We start from the raw sequence: 27322 nt of genomic DNA on the forward strand, positions 1-27322 counted from the left end.
TTTACTGGGAGCCATATGACTCCTTTTGTTCATTAAGACTTTAAGGTATTCCACACTTGCATGTTTGTAAGTCTGTGTAAATGAGGGGAGAAAAGAAGTTGCTGCAGGCCTCTCATGCATACCTGGTCCCTTGTTCTTATTACTAGTGGGCATATTAATATTTGTTTAACTGTTAGATACAGAGAAGACACAAAGCTGCTTTTCTTTTATGTTTATAGAGCATCTATCAGTTGTTATTCCTGCATTGAAACAGGACTGAATTTCTGGAATTGTGCCTCTGCAATAAGAAGTGTTACTCTGTACGGTGTCTTGGAAAACTCAGTATGTGATCTTGGGCAAGGTGCTTAACTTGTTTTCTTAGTATGTCTCTCTAGTGGCTTGCCACGTTGCAAATGATGGTTCCACAGGGATGTTGCATTAATGCTTCAAAGTCCTTTAGCAGTGTTAGTATGTGAAGTCCTAATTTGCTACAGAATTCCAAGCTTTCATTTGCTTAGCTGATGACTATCTGTGATAACATTCAATTCTCAAATTTCTGTTGTATAGTTGAAAGCAAGTAGGATTGCAGGGTTGTATTGTATTGTACTATAAACACAGGCAAGTGAAACTGTGTCTGAACACTCAATTTAGGCATTTTCTTGCATAATTAGAAGTGAGATGCCTTTCATCCACACTGAAAATTCAGAACTTATTTTGACTAAATAAATCTTCTTAATTAAACACAGTAACTGTTCTATAGCAACTTTATGCAGGATTGGTTAAGCTTTCTGGGAGACTGTTTTCAAAATGCAGATTCCACTATGATGTGTGTTTTCTACTGGAAGCTTTTTATTCACTTGACCATTTAAAGCATTTTTGCATTCTTTGTAGTTTATATTATTGGGCCCACGTGCAATGCTTTGATATTTTCAGAGTGAAGGTATTCTCTTATTACTGATACAGTAGGATGTGGTACAGTTCAATGCCATTATTCTGGCTTTTTTGTGCTGAAGAAAGAGTGTTCTAGATGTCTTTAGTGCTCCAATACAACATTTACAGAAACACTAATGAGTAAAAGTTCAGTTTCAACTAGTATTTTTAAAGGAAGCTTTTGTACTGCAGCTTATCAAGGGGAATAACTGTGTGCACACAGTTAAAAACAGATCTTTTTAACAAACTGGTAATTACACAAAGTACATGCTTTTATTGATAGGTGGTTTTTTAAACCTACTATAAATGGTGTATTTGACAAAGCTGCCTGGGTTTTTGCAGTATGAAATAAAACTGGTACTTGAGTGGTGTAAGGTTCTAAATGTTTGTCCTGTAGAATATGGCTTACTCTGTCAAGACTGCTGAGACAATGTCAGTGTTGTCTTCTGAGGGCACAGTCTTCCTTTACCTCTGTTGAAAGAGCCAAAAGCTGTGGGACTATTTTCACAGCAGTGAACCTAAGCTGCTGTACTTTGCTTTTGAGCTTAGTGCTTCACCAGTCATACTCTGTAGCTTCCAGTCATCTTACCACACTCTAGAGCTTACTTGTATTTGCCTGTATCAAATTGCATAAACATAATGGGAAGGAAATTGAGAAACTTTTTGCTTCCTGTGTAGAAAAGACTCAGATGCTGGTGAGACTGAGTTTATTCATGTGCATGGATTACACACATGAAATTGTATATAATCTTCAGTGAGCTTATGTACATGCATCTAGGCCACAGCTTGCATGTGATGTTTCAAACAAGTTCTGAAAATAAAAAACAGTTAATGTGGTTCTTAAAGAACAACTTCAGGAATTTAATTTTTTGTTTTGCTTTTTTTATTCAAACACGTTTTCTTTGACCTAAATTCTGAAGTGTGTTTTGTACTGAAATAAATCGGGGCACTTTAAAATGTTTTTTTAAACAGCATCTCTTAAGGCTAATGTGTTTCAGCAGACTAGGCACAAAGATTGTGTAGGATGGTTGTGACTTTTTTCAATGTTGTCCAGGAAGCCATGCCAAAAGTATGATGTAAATTCTGGTATGAAAATTTTTGGTTTGGCTTCATGTAAATTCTGATATTTCTCCCTAGGTAGGTACTAACTGACATTAGCATGAACCAAGAAATAGCCTGGGATACCTACATGGTAGCTGGATATCATAGTGCATATTTGCCTTCTGAAAAGTGCAAGGCATAAGAATTAACAAATCTTCTGTATACTGAAAGGGTAACTAACACTCTTTATACAAACTTATAATTTGATAAGGGTGTCCACTCAATGTTCTAACCTATAGAAGCTTACTGAGAAGGAAAAGAATTCAGCTAACTGGTCTAAAAATAGAGATTAAATGTGCAGAGCAATGTTAAAAGATCATTATTGAATTTGTAAAGCCAAGCGTTCAAAAGTCAGGGTAGACTAGAAATACATTGTGCTACAGTGCATAATATCTGTTTTGTTCTCTGATCTTCACACTTGATGGCTGAAGGGGCTTGTTTTCCTTTTGTGCGTGCTGATTTTGTTTGAAGATTAATAGTCCAGTAAGTAGGGAACAAGCCTGTTGTGACCACTTTTCTATCATAAGAGGGATGAAGGGTGTTATTCTGGGACTAGAGATTTGTGTCTATAATCCGCAGGAGAAAGCAACATTAAACTAATATTAAGGTTGCATAATATAAGGATGAAAAGACCTCTACAAGAATGCTGCCGCTCTCCCCAGAACAACTGTTATGAACTAGGCAAACAGATTCAGGATTAAGCTAGTAGTAGCCCTCACTTCTGGTAAGAAATTGGGAGGGAACATTTTTCAGATGTATTACGTCATGCGTATAGTACCAGATGCAAGAGCTCTTCCATAGGAATGCAAAGATTTGGTAGTCAAAAAGGATGGCATACAAAGCGGGGAGGGCGCAGATAGTTAACCATGTATCCTGCGTTGAGTGGGTGGATTTGATTTAGTTCTGAATTCACTAGTGTAATGATGCACATATCCTATGAATCTTGCTACTACTGAATCTTATCAACATTCTGGTGGTAAAAATGCTGACTTGGAAAAGCATAATCTCTCTAGGATTTAAGCACCTGATTAGCTAGGTGAATCTGGGACTTTAAGTGAAATCTTTATTACTTATGCCATGCTGCACAGATAGCGAGAAAGGAGGAGGAAGCTAGTTAGAGCTTGTTTTATGGGCAAAGAACTCTGAAGCCTTTTTATCTTGCTGATAGATACCTGTTTGTTTTATTCCACGAATTACTGTAGTACTGATTTGATTCATGGGCAAGCTGTGTTCAGTTTATTTACCATATTTTTATAGAAGAAGATTATGTTTCACACTTATGTACTTAAGATATGCCCTTTTGCCCTTTGCCAACAGGGGAGAAAAAAAAAATCAAAATTTCTTCTGATGCTGCTCTTCTCTCTGCCACTGTTAGTGCATTGCAGCAGTAGGAAAAAAGGTATTGCTAGGTAACTTCATTATATAATATATAACTCAATTTTACCTTCTTCTCTTTTCCCCAACTCCTCCCTCCGCTCCCTTGTCGTATGCTCCAGGGAAATACAGTGTTTGTTTGCTTAATGTGGTGCCCTGAGATTTTTCCCCTTGAACTATGATGGATGCTACCAACTATCCTGCAGAGTTAACATTACTTTTTGCATCTTTGCCGTTATGTTTTATGTGGCCCCTCTGAAGGGGATACTGAAGTCTCTTTACAGAGAATCACTTGGATAAACTTGGAGAAGAAACTGGGTTTGGTCCTTTTGGTCATCCTTTTGCTCTTGAGTTGATTTACTATAGTCACTCTGCTACTGGATTAGAAGCTTTCTTTTCAAAGCTGGTATTCTTTGTGATGTTTTTTCCCTAGCTGGGGTGCAACAGCTGGCTGTTTTAGTCTATAGTGAATACTCTGCTTGTGTACCTCAAACGCTTTCCACTGGTGTTCAGACTTGTGCTCCTATGTTGTGATGCCATGGGCTCTTCCTGCTTGTTTCCCTGCTGCTAAAGGAAGAAAGAAAATCAGCCAGGAAAAAGTCTGGAAAGTATTCAGACCTTAATGAAAGAAAAGCAGGCTTTAAAATGGGCAGCTGATACTATGTTTGGAAAAAGATTCCTTGAACTCCCAGTGACCTTCTGATGGGAGAGGGTCCTGGACAAACCGTCACTTTTTTGACTCTATAAGCCATAGAATTTTACTACATACTAGTAAACAAACTATCTGGAGCCACAAACCCAATCTCACAAATCTCCTAGCAATCATTTAATGAGATTTCAGTCATCATGTTTTTGGATCTGAAGAGGTTTGGCCTACCATATAGGAACTCACCTGAAATCCTGTTATGCTGTACAAATGCTAATCCTGAGCCTCTGGCCTTGCTCAGTGTATAATATAAGCCATTCCTTGAAATTAGATTTCAAGGTCAGTACTAGGAAACTTTTCAACACAGCTATACTTACTGTCAGTCTATATAGGCTTAAAATATTCTTTAAATTTAATGGCTCAGTGTTTTTTTTTCAGAGGAGATTTTTCAAGTTTAGGAAAATGAGGTGGTTTGGCTCTGTATTCTAGGAGGGGTGAAAAAGAGCAGCTGGCTGCTGCCAGTCTGAAACCTCCCTGACGTGCCCTGCCTTTACAGACTGTGGATCCAGGAACTGGGGCCTGGAAACTGAGATCTTCTTTGTCAGTCATGGGGCTGTAAGGACTCTGGCCCTAGGAGAGCTCTGCAGAGGTTGTTGCAGAGCCAGGAGTGTTGGAAGGATTGGTCTTGAGCAAGTCTGCATAGCACAACTATCCTGGGGCTGTGAACTTTGAAAACTCAGGCTCCCCAGCAGCCTCATAGACAAACTGGCAGCATATTCTGATGAAAACCACTTTGTTGGAGTGCAAATTCAGTTCCTTTTGGAGATGAATCTGTTCAAACTCTTAGGTCAGCTGCCTGTTTTCCAGTGAATCACACCTGTAACCTATCTGTGCTTGGGAGTATATACACAGATAGAATTTTTATTTGTGCTGCTGCAATTTACTGTTGCATGTGCTATGCCCTACTTGGCTGGGAAACTGTGCTTGAGCAGTATTTTTCACCTTCAGCAATAGGAAAACACATTTGCTGTTCCCTGCTGTTCGTCACGAACATCACTCATGTGATATCTACTTATGTTTAAAAAAAGTCATAGCTAGGATGTGGTCAGCTTTGCAAAAGTTCAGGCAAATAGGGCTCCCGTGGTACCTTGCAAAATGACTGCTGTCTGTTTGGCTGCTTTTCCAGATCTTTTTTGCTAGGGCATGAATTGCTATATTATATTATCCTGCCGCCCTCATGAACACTCGGTGGTAATCCCCACAATGTGTTGTGTGAGACCTGCTAGGGAGAGCAAAGCTGATTGAATGCTGGCTGTCCTAGTGATGAACCCTGCTAATAGTTGTATTCATGTTTTCAGCTTTCCTCTAACTGCTGTATCCTCTCAATTAGGGAAAAAGCGCTGAATATTAGAATGAGTGAAATGAGATACATCTCTGCTTGGTTTGAAGATTGAAGCACTTTGTATGCTAAGTGTGCCAGGGATGTCAGGATCTCTATCGGGACCCCCCCGAAGATCAAGATCTAATGGATTTCTGTATTGTCCAGTTTACACAACACTTTAATGGTTTTATGTGAAGTTTGGCTGTCAGGACCTACTGTTACCAAGCCGAGGGGGTGTTTGCTGCTATTGCAGTAAGTGATATCATAAATACATCAGTAGCAATATAGTACAACTTCAAAAACCAGATAGAGTTCATAATTACTTTTTGCTGTTGTAATGGAGCTGAAACTGATAGCCATGACAGTGCTATGTCTATTTGGAACGATGGCTGAGGCAAATTTTGGTAAATTCTTAGTGCAAATGTGAATTAAAATTGAAATCAATTCTGTTGAATAGCTACATAGGGATTATTCCCATGCTGTACATAGAGGAACTGGGGCACAGAGCAGCATCAGTACAGTCTCATACAGCAAATCTGTGATGGAGTTGAGGGAGGTGTGGGACTGTTGATACTCTGTCCTACACTAATCATCAGCACAAAGTTTCTCCCTTTAAATTGTTGGGGTTCTGTGCATTGGTTAGCTAATGTCAACAAAGCCCTGAAGAATAACATCTTGCTCTAAATTTCAGGGTATAGTATGCTTTTATCTAGTTTCCAGTAACTGCATTTGGATTGTTTCAAACTACAGTCATACATTATTGTATTAGCTGATTTCTCCAGGCCAGCTGGAGCAGTCCATTTCTGCTAGGTTCAGAAGAAATTGTATCTTTCTAATCTCAAAATCCCCCTGATGTTAAACAGTACAAAGAAAAAAAATCTGTAGGCTGTAGTCAGTCAGGGCCCCATTCTGCTTTATTAACATTTTTTAAGAGATTCTTACTACCAAAGAACAGAGAGTAAAATTAAGCAATAAAGCCAGAGAGTGAGAAAGTATTAATTTACAAATGGAAACCTGTAGCACAGAGATGAACTGATTGGCTCAGTTGCACAGGAATTTTGTTGCAGACTCTGAACTCAAGTTGTTTCCTGACTCCCAGTCCAGTCCTTCACCACTCTGTTCTCTCTGCCTTTCTGATCCCGTAGTTTAAAACAAAACTGTTCAACTTTGTCTTTCATAGCTATTAATAAGAAAACAAATGCCTTCTGTAGTTCTTGCACAATAGAAGTGAAGTGATGGTTATGTATGCCAGCTGGCATTTTTTTGTTAAATGCTAGCATTATTAATAATTAATTGGATAATTACATAGAAATTTTCTTTCTGGCTTACATCCATATGGATAGTATAGGCAGAAAATTCTGAGCCATAGCAGTGTGGAGTGGAATGTATGAGCAATTAATCGTTTCAGTGAGTACTTGTAAACAAGGTCAGCTCAGCAGGCATTCAGGAAATCTCTTATGAAATGTGATGCTGTCTTCATTATCCTTTTAAAGGGTTTTGGTGTAGGACCAGAACAGCAGGCAGGATTTTTCTCTGCCGTGCTGTTTGAGTACATACAAGAGATTTCTCAGGACTTGCAGACCTGTAGATAAACATTTAAAAAACCAGACCTGTAGTCTTGTATTAAAACTGTATGTTATTCTCACCTTCTGAAAGCAGTTCTTTTGCCTGAGTTTAGTCACAGTTATTCAGTGAATTTAGGCTAACAAAAATCTATTCAACTTAGTGTCTGGTTTACTAATTTAGCTAACATTAAAAGAGATGTTCCAGTTATTCCCAACCAGAAACATGTAGAAGGCTGACAACCTAAATATTGAGCATCACACATTCTGAGAAATGCTAAATATTTTGCTTGATTTTGTTGGGAGTGATCTAGTAGACTTAAAAATCACCTAAAGTTTTCTAGTTGTTAGGCATGTAAGGTATGCCTCTTGGAGACAAATGGAAATTGTAAAGTGTGGAGCACATATGGGACCCGGGCATGAAGCAGCGTGTTGAAGGGATAGGTGCCAGTGTTTGCCTTGCCCAGTGAGTTAAAATGTCACATTGCTGTGTGGGATTGACGTGGGAGGGGATGCCAGAGCTTGTGGGACAGCAGTGTGAGCTGTGTAGGGATTGCTGAAGATTCCTTCCCATGAGAGACCTGCCTGATGCCATTACCCTGACAACAGTGCCCCTAAGGAAGCCATGCTATGCTATTGGCTCTCCTCTTCCTGACTGCACTTTAACTATCCTCCCAAAGGGAGGTAAAAAATGAAGTTAATGTCTTCAGTTGGAGTCTTGCATGGAAACCTGTCTTCTCCTGAGGGGATTGTGTCACTGGGAATGTGATTCCCTGTAGAAAGAGATCTGTGTTACCATGTGGTTTGAAAATAGAACTTACTAGAATGCTCTAAATGTGCTAATGTGGCTGTCAAAAGTTATGACGTTAATCTTGAAATGGATAGCTTTTGTATGAATATGGAGCCCAGGTGTCTTTAGTGGGACTCTACTGGTGCAAGGGTCTGTCCATATCTCCCTGACTACATCATGGCATTTGTTATGGGAAACATTTGCCTTCCTCCATCCACTTCATTGCCTGTTTGAAATCACAGCATGTGCTTTGAGATAGAGGGGAACTCAACAGAAATAGCATATTTTCTTACTCTTTGCCAGGTGATATGTGCTGCCTAACCCAATATTTTTTAGTGAGGAAAAGGAACAGAAATGCCAGGGCACTAAAGGCAGTAAATATGTAGTCCCTTTGGTTAATGTGAGTCAGTATTCCAGGGCAGCAAAGTGTTTGTTTGCAGCAGTGGTTTCCCTGGTAGGTGGTTGCTTATTGATGCTGCTGTTAGAGAAAACCTCAAAGGACAGTGGGATGGGACAGAGAATTTATAGTAGTTTCAATAATGTGCTGATGTCAAAGTATATCTGGTATGTAGCAAGTGTTAATTTTAAACAGCTGTCTTTAGGTAGAAATAAGTTCTCTGATCTACACCTCTTAAAATACAATCCAGAATTGTCATGTTCAGCTGGTCACAAGATTAGGCAAATCCACAAGTGAAAGTTAGTGGTGGTGAAATGAACAGAGGTGACATGGGCTTGCCTGAGGGTGGAATATGCGGTCCATTTCAAGTTAATGTTGATGCCACTTGTTTAGAGCATTGTGGTTGGTAACCCTTTTCTCCTCTCAAACTGCCTCCCTGCTCTTAAAGTGGATCAGCAGTGTAACATGCCAGTGGCCTTTGGAATTAATCTCAAGGTCCTATCTAAATACAGAGGAACAAAACAAAAGGCCAGTGCTATGTTCCCCACCCCGCCCCAGTCTGCTGTGAGCAAGCACAATGTATACTGTGTATCATTTTTATACAGTCATCCTGGATTTAGTTAACTTAGCATTTTTTAAAAGTTGCTACATATTTAAAGAAAACAAGATTGTAGCCCATGGCAGTGTAACCTAAGTCTTTTACCTTTGTTTAAAACAAGCATTTATCCTTGAATAATTAGTATATAAGAAAAAATTACCACAATTACATTAACTTGTGCATTATTGCCATTGTAGACAGTATTTCAAACAGCACCTTGTGAGCCTGCCCTCTGCTCAAGGTACAGGATTGTTGATAAGGTGAGCAAAAAGACCTCTTTCTTACCTTTGGAGTTGGTGGGGGCAATGAGATGGAGTTCATTTTGAGGAAAGCACAAGAAGAAGTACTCTAAATGCTGACATGAAAGAAAATGCTAGTTCTGGTTCTGTAACCAGCTCAAAGAGGAAGGAGTAAGATGGGCAGGCGAATCAAGTACTTCTAAATTATTATTTCCCCCCCCCCCCCTTGATTCTGTCACTCTCCAATAGAAAGAAAAGCAGCTGTCTTGAGGCCAGCAGACACTGAAATCCATGAACACTTTTGCCCTCCCAGTTGTTCCGGCTCTACTACAGCTTGACAGCAAACAAGTTCCTCTTGTGGCATTAAGTTGAAATTTTGGCTATGTTTATACCACTATAGTGGGAAAAAGTGACTGGATGATAGAGAAATTCTGCCTTGATTAAATTTAAGCAATCTAGTGATATATTAAAAATAAAGCAAGCCAGCCTCACGAAGCATACGGAGCTTGATGGAAAGATTTCTTTCAGGAAAGGAGAAAAATTAAATTCCTTTGGGAGAAAGGGCTATAACTTAAGAAATTGTGCAAAGAGGGCTGTTGCTCTATCAAGTAACTGCTGGTGTGTTTTTAGTTGGCGAATAAAATAAAATGTCTAGAAAGGGAGGTTAGTTTTTAGTTAACTCTACAGAGAACAGCAACAGTCTGTTTTGTGAAGCCGGTCTTCAGGCACACTGATAATATTTAATTCACTAATGACTCGGTGATCGCACCTGGATTGACTGCATTGCTAACTAAAGATTTTTGTGACAATGCTTCATGTTTTTTCTCAAAGCCTTAATGCTTGATACAAAACTATTATGTAGGAATTGAAGTTCTGCTTTAAAGAACGGTTTTCAGCCTTGCACATTGCAGAGAAAAAGTTGGCACTGTTAAGATAGTGCCAAAACCCAAAGGCAAGCAAAACCTCTGAATTTTATTTTAAAGATCTCATAAGATTTCAGCTGGTCTCATGATTTTCTGGCACTTGATTAATAAATCTGAACAGTGGGATTAGTAATAATCTTTAGTGAAAATGAGATACTAAGAGTATTATGAATAGTTTTTAGGTATTTCTTTTTCTATGCCGTATCTGTTCAGGTTCATTGCACATTTTGTTCTGATGTCTAGTTCCTCAAAGTAAAAAGGATTGTAAAAACAAAGAAAATAATTATGTTCAAGTAATGCCATGGTATGTTTAAATCTTCTATTTTTTCAATCAGACCCAGTGTAATACTAATGACAGATGAGAAAGCAGATCGTGAATCCGTTTGGTAGCTGGTTCAACTGAACTGTGTTTCTCTTCCTGTAGTTGCATACAAGATCTCTCCTGATTTATTGCACTTAAATTATGGTGGTCTTTTAAACTGCTCATGTTCAGTGAAAAGCATGTACTGAGTAAGGCTGCTAGAGAAGGACTTCTGAGTGTCAGGATTAGCATGTGAAGAGTAGATGAGACACAAACTGGTAGGAATAAACTTTAAAAGTAACATGGTAAACTATAAATTACATGTCTAACGTGTGAGATATGGTGAATGGAGTCAAGTAAGCATAAAGCAGCTTACTCCCTAGATCTCTCAGATATTCAAGGAAAACAAAACTTAAGCTGTTTGTTCCAAAAATATGTAACTTTCATTTGTTTTCAGTATGTTTCTGGAGTAGTTATCTTTGGTGCAGTCATGGATCTTTACTGGCCATTTCTCCAGTTAGTTTCATATTGTTGGGTTGCTAGCACAAAACAAAAATTGATAAGATATGGATTTTTTTCCTCAGCTTTTCCTGCTTGTTTGCAGTTTCTGAAAATCCTTAGCTTGAGGAGCAAAACGGGATATATTTGAGATTGGCAAGGTCTTTGGTATTGAGCAAATTCTTTTTAGCTTTCTCTTTAGAACTCTGTAGGGTTTAAATGGTGCCAAGAAACTATTTTCTGGTTGACTTGATGTGTACAGTGTAGTTACTGTCAGGAAAGTTTTAATTCAGTGTGTAGGCTTACAGTTTTCTGTTCTGTGCCCTTGCAAAAATGGCACAGTGAACAGCTATTTGTTTTGTTTTGTTATTCCAGATATATTTACTATTTCCACAGCTTATCCTGAAGTCATCACTTGCTTCTGACTCATTGCGCAAAGGTTCCCTCAAGTCCTAAGTTTTCCTGAATGAAAACAATCCTTTGGTCATATCTGCAACGTTGGAAACTGTTAGTTGTTTAATGATTAACATATTGAGTCCATGTCAAGCTAAGGAATCATATTTACTCATAAAGAATTAATCGGTCTTTGCGCCTACATCATAGAAATGAAGGTATTCAAGATCTTTTTCAGTTGTAAACTCTAAACCAAATCATGCAATCATTCTGCCTTTGTCTCTAACTTTTATACTTCACCTTATCCAAGGTTAGAAAAAGAACTTCTGCTTGACCAGCTAGCCTGTGCTCGTCTCCTTCTCGATCTTGAGTTTCTTTCCTGATTCTCTCATTGGCTTTTATGATTCACTGCTAACGTATCATTTCTTCTCTTCTAGAAGCTACACTTCCTCAGTCACTAGTAAAATGTTTTTGGCTCTGTGTAGCAATTTGAAAAAAACATTTAAAGGTGCTTGGAGGATTTGGTTCTCCTGTCATTGAAACAAATATGTATTTTTTTACTTATTTTAAATTCATCCTTGTTGATATGCAGTATAGGCTTTGTAGTTCAGTGTTTTCGCACTAGATGTCAATCTACTTGCATATGTAGAAGTTGCTATCTATTTTTTGCCTTCTAGATATTTCTTTCACCAACTGCACTAGAAGAATCCTATTTTCCATTTACTTTGCAGGGGAGTCAATGCCATGAGAGAAGGGATGAATTTAAATATCAATTTTCTTTTGGTGGCTAATATTGAAGAGCACTTCTTCCAAATAAGACAGCAATTTCGGGACTGCCAAGTGTAACTAAAATCTTTGATTTCACTAAAGCTGGTTGACAGCTTGAATTGAAAATGAAATTTCAACAACATGGAAGCAGAAGTTGGAAAGGCTTAGGGAGAAATATTTTTTCGAATTGCTGAACAGTAATTTAAATATACATATTAATATTTGTTGTTAATAGCTGTGTCTTGCTATGTCAACATTGTAGGTACTGAGTTTAGTAAAATGGCTGAATATTTGTGTGACTAGTCTCTTGTTGGCTGCATAAAACTTGTTTGCAAGAACAAATTCTTAGTTCCTAGAAAACGGCGGCTGCAAAAATAAGAATTCTAAGCTAGAGGGAATCATAGATGTGTGCTTGTGTCACCCCATCTCTGTTCTGCTTGTTCTATTCCTGTAGCAGGCAGCGTGTTGAGGGATATAAGATGAGCCAAGTTAAACTTAGCAGGAACACTGCCATCATAACAGTGAGTATGAGAGGGAAGCTTGAGTATGAAACATTTGGAAGTCTGAAAACATTGATTACAAACATACATACAATTAATCTTGTTTACTGTCTTGTATAGAAAAATGTATAATTCATAAAAATGTAGAGAAACTTGTTTCAGTGCTTATTTTTTAATCTCTTTGCCTCTTTTCAAATACCATTCTTGCAAGGTCTTATTGAAATGAAGATCTTTAAATTAAAGGAGGAGCAGTGTGATATATTGTGGTGTGCTTGCAAAACACAATACAATTTCAGGCTGTCACGGATGGAGCGATGCACTTCACTCATAAGAGAGAAGTAGCAATATGTTTATTGATATAAAGAGCAATTTCACAAAGTTTAATAGTAAGTGTGACGGTGGTTTAACAAGGTTCGATTGCAAGGTTCACTTGATGCTTACTGCATAGAGGACAGGGTCAGACAAAACTGTCAGGGAGACCCTCCCATTGAGTCACGAGGTTCAGAAAGGACCCCATTGTGTTCTAAACCCTTTCTCAGAGGGCAGTTTAGGGCCAGCTGGATCCAGATTTAGTCCCAGACTTGGTCAACAGTGTATGTCTAATGGATTATATGTGCACAATCAATCCTTTATATGAGTTCGCTAAGATTTCAAAGTTTAGCATGCTATTAATCACTTACTGAGAATCTATTGAGGCAAGGAATCTCTCAACCTTGAGGAGTAACCTTGAGAAGCGTCCCTACTCAAGGGGAGATCCTGGTATGCAGGAGAGCTCAACGGGCCCTGGGCTATCCACTATTTATGGAGTGAGATAATTGACTCATAGTCATATTTGTATACTGACTACAGGTGTTAGGTTCTTCCAAATTTGGCTTGAGTCGGACATTGACCAGCACTGTGGTTAGGTGGATGAATTGTTCAAATTGGTCCTTGGCTATTGTGTTGTTATCTGTCTCCCCCAAATCCACTTTGAGACAGATGTAGTCATCGTGACCAGACACATCCATTACAAATGCCACTGGTGGTTATCACTTGAGTGGGGTTATGGGAAATACAGGTCAGGTGAGGTGGAGCGCAGAGCTACACAGGCTTACAGAAGCAAACATGACAAGAGGCATTTAAAGTCCATTTAACATGGTGTTCACCTACAAGCCAGGAGACGCAAGTCTTAGCTCACATCTGTACTTATTTAAACATGAATATTCTGGATGGAGGTGTCTGTGGCTGACTGAGATACTTAACTCCAGAGGAATCCTGAAATTTTTCAGTGATTTAGTAGTACTACTTTTGAAGAGGTAGGAGTATTAGGAAGAACAGAAACACTTACAAAATCAGTTTTAATAATTTTTCTGATACTCTATCCTGCTTCTGCTGTATCTCTTCTTTTTTTCTTGTGTTTTCATTTAAGAAATCATGGGGGGATGGGGAGAAGACGCTGTCTGAAAGGTATAATACTGTATGGAAGTCAGGTCCTCAGCACCAGCCGTTGTACTCTACAAACCTGCTCTTGCTGGTCCCTGCTCCTGGCTAATGTAGGTGTAACCACCCTGTTTCTAGTTAGCCTGGTTTTTTTAGTACTTAAGTACCATTTACAAAGGCATCTCACACTGTGTCATTGCAGAGCCATTAAGAGGATTGGAAAACCTTTGAGACTGGCAGCAGTACAGGTAGAAGCCTCTGCCTCTCACTGTTTTTTCTGTATACCTTAAGTAGTATTTTACTCTGAGTAACTGTTTAGAAGTGGAAATAATTCCTGCTATGAATGCTATTGGCTGGATTCAGTGAGTTACACTGAAGTTTCTAGTCACAGAAAGTAGCAGTGGTTGTAACAATGTAACTCCCTTTCTCATTATGTTAACCTCTTTCATTGTGTTATAGCTCCAGTTTTAGTGGCAGACCTTCTCTGTCTCTTCTTAAAGAAGCTTGGTACATTTTTAGAGACCACTAAAATAGCTAATTGGTCTAACAACTTGTGTAAAATTTTTGACAAAGGTAAATGTGATTCAGTATGATACTGTTGCTGGTATGCTTCGTCATCTCTGCCATCCCAATCCTGGCTGGCTTCCAAAACTAGAGTTACCTCTTGTAAATGGCTGTGGAGGTTTTCCATGGGCAGGAGGGCCTGTCTGATGGACTAGAGCATTCTGGCATCTCGAAGATATTGCATATTGTTGCCCTCCACCTGAACTGCCTCTACTGATTGCAGCATGTGCCAGCTTAAACCCCAGAGTTTGAAAACTTTTTTTTTCTTCTAGTCAAGCAGTGTTTTAAACATGTTTTAATTGGTGTCTGTGTAAGATGAACTTGACCCTAGTTGGAAATATTCAACCAAATTATTTCCACTGTGAAGGTGTCTTGTGTTATACTCTAATTCTGTCAGATTAACGCATTCAAATAACAGTAATACTGCCCTTAATATGCAGGAGTCTTGTTATAATTCAGGTGTATTAGTAGTGGTATACCAATGTAGGTAAAATTCTTCTTAAAGAAACATTGTATTGTTTTTTGCATGCCCCTACCTGTTTGGATTGGAGTTAATATTTTTGTATGTCTGAATAAATGAATGCAAGTTCACATACTTTTAAGTTCAAATGCAATTATAAAGCATATTAAACTAATTGCATTAACTATTGAATTCTTCAAAGCTTTCAGTGCTTTGTTTGGGGCAAAATAAATTACCCAATGTTTTTTTAATTTTGTAATACAGATCGGTACTGTATCATTAATGTAACTATTTTTCAACATTTTCCTATTTCTTTAAAAAATTGATGAGATAAAAAATTCCAAAAATCATTGAAGAACTAAGCTGGCCAATGTTTCTAGTGATTTGGACATCTGATATATATTGTTTAGACATCAGTTTAAAAAGTGAAAGAATACATTCAACATTGCAGTAAAACAGAAAAGCCACACAGAGCATCATGGCTAGTTAAACTGGACTTTCATTTAGTGCATTTCATTCCTGCATCACCTCTGGTGTGAGCCACCAAAATGTGTAGTTGCACCTGACTTTGTGTTTGCACTGGGTTTATCATTGTAGTGAGTTGTGTCTGGGTGATCGCTGCCTCTGTATGCTGACACAGAGAAGCCTTAGAGGCAGCATTGGAGAAGAATGAGTATGAAGGCAAGATAGGGCCTACTGCCAAGAGACAGGCCACACTGCTTAACATAATTATATAATAAACCTCAATAGCAATTTATAATGTAATTTCTTCATGTTGCCTATATGAAAATTATTTAAGAACTTTAAATATGCAGAGGCTTGAAGAAATTGTACTTCTTCATTATGAAGTTAATTGCAGATGAAGAGTGAGATGGACCTGAATTTCTTAAAGAACTCAATTAACTTTAACTTGTTAATTAATGTGTTTTCTTACAAGGTCAGAAAATCCTTTCAGCTCACAGCGGAAGAGCTGTAAGGTTAGGGAGGATGTATGACACTGTGAATAAAAAGATTCATTGACTTTTAAGTTTAGAGTGGAATGCAGTCTCAATTGAGTGGCAGCATCTTTCATTATCTTATGTTATAATGAAGAACATTGGAATTTCACCAAATATATCCTTAACCAGAAAGTCAGATTGGATCCATATTGCAAAGAACAAACTGCAATGTATGATATGAATAGAATAGAGTAAGTGAAAATATGGGGAAAGGCAGAGGCGTTTATGTAACAATAGGTGACACAGGTCTCTGGCTGTATCCTTAAATATCTGTGTATCTTGCTGGGATAATTTCAGGGACCAGTAATGCTGTCCAACTGATGTTGCCTTGACTGCTTTACAATTTAGAATTATGAAGCTAAATACTTGAAATACTCCTGAAGTACCAGTCTGACATCATTACAGGCTAACTGGGAAGAGAAGTGAGAACTTCATCATGGCTATTTTAAGCTAAAGAAGGTATTTCTAGCAATACCTGGTACTTCCAGGTACAACTGAAACTCTGATTGGAATTATAGCGCAGAAGTATTTTCTTTAAAAGGAAGTATTTTAGCATTTCTGTTCTAAAATATTAAAATCCCTTTTTAGTGCCTAATTCCACTTAGTAGCTTAAAATACTTTTGAACTTCTATAAAATAGGCTTGCTTTGGGATTTTTTGGTGGTTTACTTAAGTCCTCTTTTTTTGACTAGAGATTCCTGGAAGGTGTATGGTAGAATGTAGTCTTCATAGTTATACTTCATTTATTTTGTGTTGTTATTTCGTAGGGCTTAATATCAGTTGAAGAGACAACTTTACACACTGAGTCACCACTCCCAGGCAATGAACTGAACAGGGCCATTACTCTTACTTTGTAGCTGACGGATACCAACCCTATTTAAAAACTTTGCTAACCACCGCTGCTCTGAGAGCTCTTTCTAACCTATGGGGTGAGTGTAGAGTCATGTGGACTGTATTGCCTGGATTCTGCTGCTAAAATAGTTATTGAATGTATATTATTTTAACATAAATTTGTCTCAAATACCTATTAAAAGTGGTGAATGTACATAAAATAATAATTAATGAAAAATAATTTGCTTTAAAAAAATTCTTTTGATCAGGTGGAATGATTTGTATCTTTTAGCCAGCATCTATAATGGAACAGTTTCATTATCTGAAAGAATGTAGCTGTAAGGGAAATGTTTTGCATGCCTTAGCAAACACAGTCTCTTCCAGAATTCACTGAGGTGTGCTGAGGAGCAGTAAATAATAAGTAATTGCTTGGGTCTTGGAATTTTCTTTAAAACTGATTTTACTTTAAAAAAGTATCAGGAAAGAGTGCAATTTGAATGTTATGTAGTAACGTAAAACAGAGATTTAGGTGTTCTTTATCACATTTTATACAAAAATCCTCAGTTTTTAGAGCATGTTACTTTGGAGCAACCTTCAAAGTGATTTCTGTAGAAGCACATGAGTGATTCTGTTTGTGTCCTTATTTGAAAGTGTACATAGTTCTTTGTTTCTCTTTCTTCCACCTGTGAGCGTATGGATCAAAGTGAAGGCTTGTTCATCTTCACCTGTCACTTGATCTTCCATCATACACTGGAGATGTTCTGTGTCAGGTTTTACCCTGACATGAGACTTGACTGCACACCCTTTATTCCTGCCATCTACAAAGTACCCAGCAACTGAGTAACCTTATCAGGAGGTTTAAAGTGATGTCCTCATTCTCCATAGACTTTTCTGCCAATGTTCATGCAGGCTGTGGTCCTTTTGAGCATAATGGTGAAGACCAGAGGATATGAATGCTGATGTTCTGTCTTTAACTGTGCGTATTTAGGCACACAATTATTGTTCATACTTACTTGCTCTATATTTGCCGCATTTAATTCTGCTTAAAACTTCTTTTTTTTTTCCCCTCTGTGCTTTTTGTTAAATAGTTCTCTATTCTGTCTGAAGTACCAATAGTTCATAAGGAAACATTGTGCCAGCTGCATCTTTGATGCACTAGCAAGGACCTGGGATTTTTGACTGTCAGAACTTACTTGTGGAGCTAATGGCAAGCAACGTAAGTTAAAAGCTGTGTTCACAGTGCTCAAGCTGCATGATGAAGTGTAGATGTGGCAAGGTAGCCTTGATTTGTGAGAGTAACAGTAATAGAGATAGAGGAAGAACTGGAGGGACAAAAAGATTTTTCCACATATAAATGAATTGGAATGCTACCCATTATTCTGAATTAAGTGCTCTTTGCATCGCCTTTAGCATCTATGTCTATGTCTGGGGCTGGTGCCCAGCCAGGTTTCTATCAGAATTGTGTGGCTGTTCTGTTTAAACGTAGCAACTTTGAACTGTTTATGGTTTGTTAAAACTACAGTCATGTAACTATTTTTGTCCCATATGCTCATAGTAAGTGTAATTGTATTAAAACTATACACAGAGATCAAGGCCTGAATTGTTTATGCATAGTTTTCTGTTCCGGTAATTTGTTCTTCTTAGCATTCACCCTGTTAGATTTTTTTTTTTCCACTGTATTTTTTCTTAATCTTGTTGGTAAGCATTGTGTACATGTTTAAGGAAAAGAAAAAGTTACTATTTTCCACCAAGTGCCTTGTTGCTTCAGGGTTTTGTCTGTTTCCTAGTTGGTATTTGCTGGTCATACCAGTGGTGTATCAATTGTATATCTGGGAAAAACGTGTTACCTTTTATCCTAATAAAATCAATGTTTTGTCAAAGGTAAGAAACTGTCATCCCTTCATCCAGTTCTTGGATGCCATCCAGCCTTTTGGATACATCAGTGCTGTGGTTTTGGAAAGAATCTGCTCTAGCAATTTGGAGTGAACTTTCTCTGTCTCCACATTGAAGGAGCAGCAGATAGGCCCAGCACTGTAACTCAGGTTTGAATGTATGGAGAGGAGTCTTAGGGTTTTTTTCTCTACCATTAATTACAATTTGATTAGTTGGGCAGGGTTTTTCTGGCTTTGTTTGTATCATTTTACTGCTGCTATAAGAGCAAGGCAAAGCAGTAAATAGTAATATTTAATTAAATATTCTGAATATCAACCGTAATCATGTTGCTTTTTGCCTGGATTAATAAGGGTGTTGCCTCTTCAAGTTCATACTGGATTCCTTTGCCCGAGAAGCTAAATCCAGATTTCATATGCTATTATACTTAATCCCTGAGTTAGTTATATTGAGATATGCTTACCAGTTGTTTGGGTATATTTGTAATGGATCGGGCTTTTGGGTTAAATTCTTGTAAGTGAATATCCTGAAAAGGAAGCTATTTAAGTGGGTGGTTAGCTTTCATAGACCTTCACTGAACTGATTTTTAACATGTCTTGAAAATTAAGCACTGTTGACAGCTGAAATAAGAAACGCACCCTTCACTCTTTATGAATATTGGGGCTTTGTCTTCCAGTTTTGGAAAGCTGAGTCATGAAAAAGGTCCAACAATTCAAACAAAAATGGGGTGGAAATAATTATTTTAAAGCTGAAATGTGGAGTTTTATCTATTTTGGGGAATTAAAAATTAAGAAAATGTGGTAGTATTTTTCTACATACTGTATCAGAATATATGGATAAATAAGCCAACTTGCAAGAAGGAATAAAGGTGGTTTCTGTCATTAAAGCAAAGGAGAATGAAAGAATAGAATTATTTGTACCATGGCAGTAAAAAAATCTGTCAATACTTGAATTATGAACATTATGTACTCTTGTTTCCATTGTTTAAGTAAACCAAAAAATATGTAGGCAAGACTGTAACATCCTGTATTAAGTTTAAAGCCAAAACGGATGTACTGTTTTAATTCAATAAAAATCCTTTTTGCTGCTTTATATTGTAACAACAAAGTTGTTCTCTAATAAGAGTAGAGATACATTTTCTACTTGCAGGCACCTTCATAATAACTCTTACAGCTTTTCTACTTGAAATGCTATATTTGTGTCCTGTAATGAAGGAACAGGAGAGCCGAGTTAAATGTGGGAACTTTTAACTTGCAATACAGTGTTGTTGCTTTATTGATGCTACACAATATACACTGAGGATTTCATAGAAGTGCAGGAGAGTTAGACATATGTTTTACTTTAATGAAAGTTCTGTGGCTAAATTTCCTGAGTCGACAACTGTGTACTGGATTGTTTATGACATTATATATGTTTAATTCTTAGAATCAGCATTACAAGTATTCACTGTCTAATGAATTTCTAGCAGAAGTCCTCGATTACTGGGTTTTGACATCTATTGACTTCTGAGTACCAGGGTTTCCAGTCTCCTGGAGTTGTTTGGTACTCGTAAATACTTTAGTGTGTAATTTGGTATGTGTGTCCAAAAGCAAAATGTCCTCTGGTGGTTAAGATAGCATTGGTATTCAAGAGTTTGAAGTACGTTTTGACTGATCATAATCTTTGAAAATGCAGGTCTTTTGAATTGGAAACCTACATATATCTGAGAATATGTTCTATCTAGAAGTGTTATAGTAAGGATCTAGCTCTTTATATATTCTTGTCTACACTATGTACAATGCAGGTTTTGCCCCACGTAGGCTGTATCTATACCTCTATTTACAGAGTACTAGCAGTTCTGCTACTCAGACATATTTGCATGTGTGTTTTTTAATGAAAATTCTCATAGAATACTAAGTTAACAATTTCTCCAAATACAGGAGAATGATTCAGTATGATGTAAGAAATGAAAATTTTACTTTGCATTTCTTGTATTTCCATAATATGTTGAACGAAATGGTGATCACACCTGCTTGTTAGAGGTATAAAGGATGAAATTCTGATTCTGTGCCATTGGAAAGACTTCAGGGATTTCAGCAGGGTGAGAAATTCACACAACTGGGCTCTTTTCCTACAGAGAGTGCTCTGGTATGGTCATCTGCCTTCACTGGAAGCAGCATTGTTCCCAAAAGGAGTGTAAGTAGTAAAAAGACAAATAAGAGTGCATTATCTTACCTAGTACAGGTGGTGTAGCAGAGGGTGTGACGTTACACAGGGGTGACGTTATTCCCAAGTTATGCACTGAGGGAAGAAAGGGGGGGTATTGGTGGTGGGGATGCAACCTGTAGGTTTAGGAGAAATGGTGAAATTAAGTGTTTGTGTGTTTTTCTCCTTTTACTGGTACCCAGTTTGAGACCCTGGAATGTGACTTGCAGAAGTGAGGTGCACTGAGCTCCTTCCTGATCTCAGTTACATTTGTTTGGTCATGAAATCTGTCATATAATCATAAATATTCTTAAAAATCAGGCCTTGCTTATCTCAGAATGGGCATTCGAATTCCTGAAGGCTTTTAGTGTCTTTATCTGCAGCCAAATCTGTGGTCTAGCCACCCTTTTCATCCTGAGTTTCATTGCAGCTGTTGTAATGTGAAGTTCATATTTAACTGATATGATTTATATAGTGTTTGGAGTATTTTTTCTGGACAACAGGGAAGCTGGAACATACTCTTGTTTTTATAAAGGGCATGATGACATGAACTGTTCTGACAATTCTGCAAAATTATTATTTTAGAACAGCTCCCCCTAATCATATACTGCTTATGTTTGTAAGCTTGCATAACTCTTTGTCCTAAATTAATAGTTTTGTTTTGCTTCTAAAGTTGTGGTGTTGCAAAAATGGAAAACATCTTTTATTCTCTGTGCACTTGTAAATGGCCAAACAAACCTTTGTGAGCAAATTCAAAAAGCATCAGTGCGTGCCTTTCGAGAGGTTTTATTCTAGGAAACCTGCCAGTCATTAATGCCAGCATTTCAACTCTCTGCCCTTGGAAATCTTTGTCACTTGAACTACCAAGTAACTCAAAGTTTATTTTGAAATTAGTTATTTTAAATACTTTAGTTACTTCTTCACTTTAAGAAAGTATAAACTTTGGACTGTATTCCTGAATCCCTTCTTAATTTAGTGCATGTTAGCACAGTTGAGTCAGGAATGTTACAGTTAACAAGTAAAGGGCCAAAATCTGCTCACAGGTGATCACCTTCACACTATGACCATCACAGGAAATGCTGAGTCAGGAAAGACATAATGCAGCTGGGCATCTGTCACTATACCAGTGAATTATCCCATTTCCATGAATTCTGTTGGAAAGCCCTTTCTGTGGGGTGCATGCAAGCTTTGTAGTGGAAAACAAAATTTGTTTCAAAGTGGTGAGTCATGACTAGCCTGGTAGCGTTCACTACTCATCTTTTTGTGCATTAATGAGGCACTGGTAATTAGCTATAAAACCCAGGTTTGTCATGCATATATTAATGAAGTATTTGTACATAACAAATTTCAGTAAAATTAGCTGCTAGTGAAATTAGTGCTTTTCTGGGAATTTTTTGTAGTTCTTAATTCACATTACAAAACCTACATAGTCCCTAGCAGCAGTCTACAGTGTGAAAGTGATCAGAAACAGATCTGTCTGCTTTAACTCTCCAGGCAGAATAAAATTTCAAAAAAGGGGGGAAGGGAAAGAAAGAAATGGAATAAATTACAGAAAACAAATGAGACGTTTGATACTTTTTGACAGCGCCTGAAGCTTGAGGGAAAGATGAAAAAATGGGAAGATTTATGAGTTTAGGAACACATTTATACTTTGCCAGTAATCCTCTTCTTACCAAGCATTTCACACAATATCAAACCCCTTTGTATATTAAGAAATTACAACATATTACACTTACTCTGCTGTTATAATCTACCTTTGTGAGAGACAGTAGTTAGGTGGCATTGCCTGAGCAATGCTTTTGAAAATCTAATAGTTTATATGCTCAATTATATTCATAAAAAATGCAGAAAGCTGATTTCATCTAACTCTTACTGCTTATTTTTAAAATGTCTTAGTGTTTCATTATTAAAGCATGCATTCTTAGCTCATTGCCCATAGTCCTTCTGAAAATGTGTTTTTAAACAATTAAATGAAAACCAAACAAGTTTTTTTGGACTAGAAAATATTAAAGAGAAACTCAGATTTAGCTAGGTGTTACCCATGTCAAAGGAATACGAAGTTATCCTAAAAAAGAGATAAATATGTTTTCTAAAATGGAAATTCTTTGCAGTGGAGAATACTGCCCAGCTCACTGCACATTTAGAGAAGTGGGCCTGTTGACCCAACCCTAACATGTTGACCCCAAACACCTTTCCAGACTTGCCTCCTGATGCACTTTTCTGCTCTGGCAGCTTACATCACATGAAGCATAAGTGACAAAATAAAAATTTTCCATTGTGCAAGACAAGATGCTCATTAATAGTTAAAAATGCCTCTTTGGAAGGAATACTTGAAAATAGTATGGGCCAATCATCTTCCAAAGATGGTTTCCTTGGTTTAGGCCTTTTTCAGGTGTTTGTTTCTTGTAAGTAGTCATAGATCTTTGTTTAAATTTCATAAAACAGAGGTCAAGTCTCTCACTGTGCTCATTAGAAGTGTTACTGTTGTCTTCAGTAGAAATAAGATGCTGTCTTCAGTAGAATTCTGCTTTTATTCTGGTTTTTGAAGTTTGAAGTTCTCAATAACAAAAAAATGTACTGCTGAAGGGCAGATTCTAATGAGTCAGCAGGAAGATGTCCAAAACTAATGGAAAGTTTAGGAGGAAAGATCAAGTCCATTATCCTCATAATAATAATTAAAAAAAAAATAAAAATCAGTAAATCTGCTGGTTTGCTTTCTCTAAGTGGTAACTTTAAGCAGGATGTACCATAGTTGACTAGAGAAGGTAGTAGTTTAGGATTTCCAGTCTGGGCTTATTTTTGTAGGAAAAAGATGGGTTTTTTTTCCAGAAAGAAATCTCTGTTTCTTGATTCATTTTATCACTGCCGCAAATAAACAGGAAAAAATTATTACAGAAATAGTCTGAAAATCAGGTTTAATAAAAATATGTACAGCACAGGAAACACTGAATAGCAAACAACATGTATCAGATCTTATTTCAATAAATATTAAAAGCCTTGTTTAAAAGAAAAAAATTTTTATACAAAGAAGCATTGAACCAAAATACATGTTCATGCTCTGATATCTTCCTTAAGTAGCTTGGAGCTTTTATGTTAAGTGTGTTTATTTCTACTAAGTGAGTGTATTCATGACAGCTTATACACCACAGAAATGGACTTTACCATAGGTGTGCTTACAGCACTGTTGCAGCTCACATGAATTGGTCTTTTTTTTTTTTTTTCCTATCGAGCTTTTTGTGATATTAATAGCAAGTATAAATCCTAACAATTAGAGATGTTACAAAGCTGATTTGAATAATGTAGACATATAGGAAATCAAGTAGCCTATGGCTGAGGATTATTTTTGGTTCTCTTATTCAAGATCTCAGCTGATATATCTAAGACACCTCCTATGGGAGTAGTTTGGGATCATGAGTTGAAAGGCTTCTTTAGATGATATATTTAATACCCACCTGCAAAGATGGCCCGTGGCATTTATGGACTTAAACCCCAAGTGCTCACAAGTGAAATGATTAGGTCTTTCAAGAATGGTATTTTTAATGTAAATGAAGTCGTAAGAAAAACATCATAAAGAAGTAATATGTTAAAGAATGAAAAATAATTTTCTTGCTTTAAATGAAATACAACTCCTTGGGATGTGGCAATATGGAAGACGTCACTTCCATAAAGTATGCCTGCCCTTCCGTAAGGGACAGCATGCCAGAAGCTTCGCACATCTCACTTTTGTGCCTCTGCTGCCTTAGGCTGTTTGCTGTGTCTGGAGACTTGCCTCAAGGCAGATGAAACAGGCTAGACTTTGGGAAGTATATGACTGTTTTTAAATACAAGATCTGTTTCTGTTGTTTATGGAAACAATAAATATGTAACAACAAATCCTAGTTCTTGGTAACAAATTAATCAATTGCAAAAGGGATTTTATTTCTGGGCAATATTGTATATACATCTTGTATACCATGGGTACAATGTTACCTTCCTTGTAAACATACCATGCTGGGTTCACCTCAAGCATGTTCTGGTGTGCTGGAAAATATAAATAGCTCTTGTTCAATAAAGAATGTTATAGTTGTAACATATCCTTATATTAATCTTTTGCTTCCTCCTTATTGTAGCTTGACAAAGTCCAAATTTTCTCATTGTGTAAAATTTAAGTAGACTATTAGCTAGTATAATCTACTTAGTGTTTTTCTGAACAGTTGTGCTCTCTAGTATAACATTGTTAAAACATTTTCCTGATCTTTTAATTCATATACTAAAACATCTACTATTTCGTATCACAGTTGCTTTAAGAAAACCTCCTTGAGATTGCAGGTTAAAAAGATGGGTGTAGCTGCTTCTTTTGAAAGTGTGCAATTTAAATTACCATATTAAATCATGTAGTGTAGAGTCAGTTGAAAAAATGGAGCTCCACTAGCTGAATGCTTAATAAGAAAATTTAAAAACACTTTTGCAAGCTATAGATAAAAATAAAATTCTCTGTTGTTGCATATTTTTCTGTCAACAGCATCTACTATAGAGGCTAGACACCATATGTGTTGCTGTTATCCTTTCTTTAAAGGTAATTTTTTAAGTCCCAACATATATTAATCAGTTGACCTAATAGCAAGAAGAAAATATATGTGAAATGCCAACATATCGAAGCAAGTATTTCAGCTTAAAATTGTTTTGGCTGAGATTTTTGTGATAATCTGAGAAGTGGGTTTTGTTTTCACTATAAAAATGGACAGGCAGATATTCTGTGCGTACGAAAGCAATTGTACGTGGACTTCAGCATGAGGAACAGCTGGATGACTAGCTACCTAATCTGTGCTCACATGTGGATGCTTATATAAGGTACTTTGATAGAAACAAGTCACTCATGCATGTTTTGAAGTGAGCCAACCTGCAGTATTCAAACAGTGGTATTCTAGGAAAAGGTAAATTCATGTACAGTCACTGCAATGCTGGAAATATTAAATATTCTCACTCAGACTTGCACAGTGCTCTATAACATAATGCTTTAAAAATGGTGATGCTTCCCTTTTAAGTTCTCTTTTTTTAAAAAAATTGGAAAGGGCCAGTTTGCAACTTCTCAGTTAGTCTTCCTGGTTTTCAGTCTTTTAGCTATCCCAAGTACTTGCAAAGTAAGGGAGACTTTTGAGGAAAATAGTAAGAATCCCAGTGATGCTTGAAGGAATTCACTATGTTTTGGTGTGGCATTGTTTTTAGTTATTGCATAGTAAATTAATCTCTATTTTTTTGTGTAAATCTGTCTTCTGAGAATCACATAGAGGATACAGGAAGCATGGTAGTTATGGGGATTGGTCCTCATATGGTTTTATGTCTTTCTCTCTTGCTGAACCTCATTACCAGAGAACAGAAAAGTGTTGTCTTTCAAATTCTTGACTGCATTTGTCATCTGCAGTTTTCTAATCTTATTTGAATGCTTTCTTGGACTGTGCATGCATGTTGGTTTGATATGAATTCTCCAACTGAATGGCTGTAACTGGGGTCCCTTTACTGTCGTGGCTGTTTTACCAGGCTCTATAATGAAATGGACTTTAAGTAAAACTGAATTGGCCAAAGTGTCATGATTCATTATGGTCTTCCAATAGGGTTGCTTTGAAATAGTCAAGGTAAGGGTTTAATTAATATTCTCAGGTACAAAATTGATGGTCAGAGGCAATAGTATTTTTCTCTTTGTTCAACTCTAATACAGCCATTTGTTTTAAATATAGTTCATGTGGGTGATGGGTGCTAACCAGTTTCTAAGCATTAGAACTAGCTTTTCCAGAAGCCTGAGTTGTTACACTAACAGCAACAGTTCCTCCTCATCTAAGCTTCCTGTTTCCTTAGGTTTAATAGATGTGGAATGAGAAATAACTTTCAATTGCATTCTGTGCAGTAGAGTAGGGTTAGCCAAAATTCCTAGTCTGTCTTGTGAGCCAAATTGCACCCTGTAGAGGCAGATATATTACAAGGAAAAAATACAATAGGCCTTTTTGCTGCTTCTGGCTCTCTGGTATGTTTATCGCTTTGGGAAGATAGGACACAAGCTTAATAGGAAATTCTCTTTTGTCTTGTACTTTCTGTAGGTCAGTGTGGGCATAAAAGCTGTTTTGAGTTACTGAAATGGCTGAATTTGATTTTACTTTTCATTTACTTCTTTACTCTGTTGGAACAAATTTCTGCAACATTGCTTAGCTTTTTCTGATAAGATCTATGAAAGAAATCAAATGTGACTTGCCTAACATGGTTTGAAGAGACATATTCTGATAACTTTTTAATAAAAATATACTTCTTATGATCCCATGTTTAAGTAAATTATTAAGTTCTACTTGAAGTTGACCAAAATTAATAGGAAAATGCACAACAGATCTTTGCATTGTATACAAGCACAAAACAATTTCATATTTGGATTCATTCATTCTGGGATAATTCCACCTCTTTAAGGTGCGAAGGCATTTGACATAGATCATTTATGAATAACAAAATAAATTTGAGGTACATAGAGTCAAATTCTGTGCTAATACAAACTACTAATGATAATTTTTACATTAAAAAGTCATGCTGATAACATACACAATGTGATGAAGATTAACATACACGTAATTTTTCTCA

At 37.0% G+C, this 27322-nt stretch overlaps 1 protein-coding gene across 4 annotated transcripts in view; it reads left to right on the forward strand.

Moving 5' to 3' along the window:
* Window positions 1-27322, forward strand: part of ACYP2 (acylphosphatase 2) — a 46469-nt gene that overhangs the window by 11815 nt on the left and 7332 nt on the right. Inside the window, exons 4-5 of one of the 4 annotated variants that reach the window (XM_049800744.1) lie at window positions 8956-9018; window positions 11095-11154. The exons of 1 other annotated variant lie outside the window; for it this stretch is intronic. In XM_049800744.1, coding sequence (XP_049656701.1) covers window positions 8956-9018; window positions 11095-11125 — 94 coding nt within the window. In that variant the 3' untranslated portion in view covers window positions 11126-11154. Of the gene's footprint in view, window positions 1-8955; window positions 9019-11094; window positions 11177-27322 lie in introns of those variants that run through there. 2 more of the 4 variants (XM_049800745.1, XM_049800742.1) reach the window with 2 other exon arrangements.

Source organism: Accipiter gentilis, chromosome 5 (assembly GCF_929443795.1).
Source record: "Accipiter gentilis chromosome 5, bAccGen1.1, whole genome shotgun sequence".
NCBI lineage: Eukaryota > Metazoa > Chordata > Aves > Accipitriformes > Accipitridae > Astur > Astur gentilis.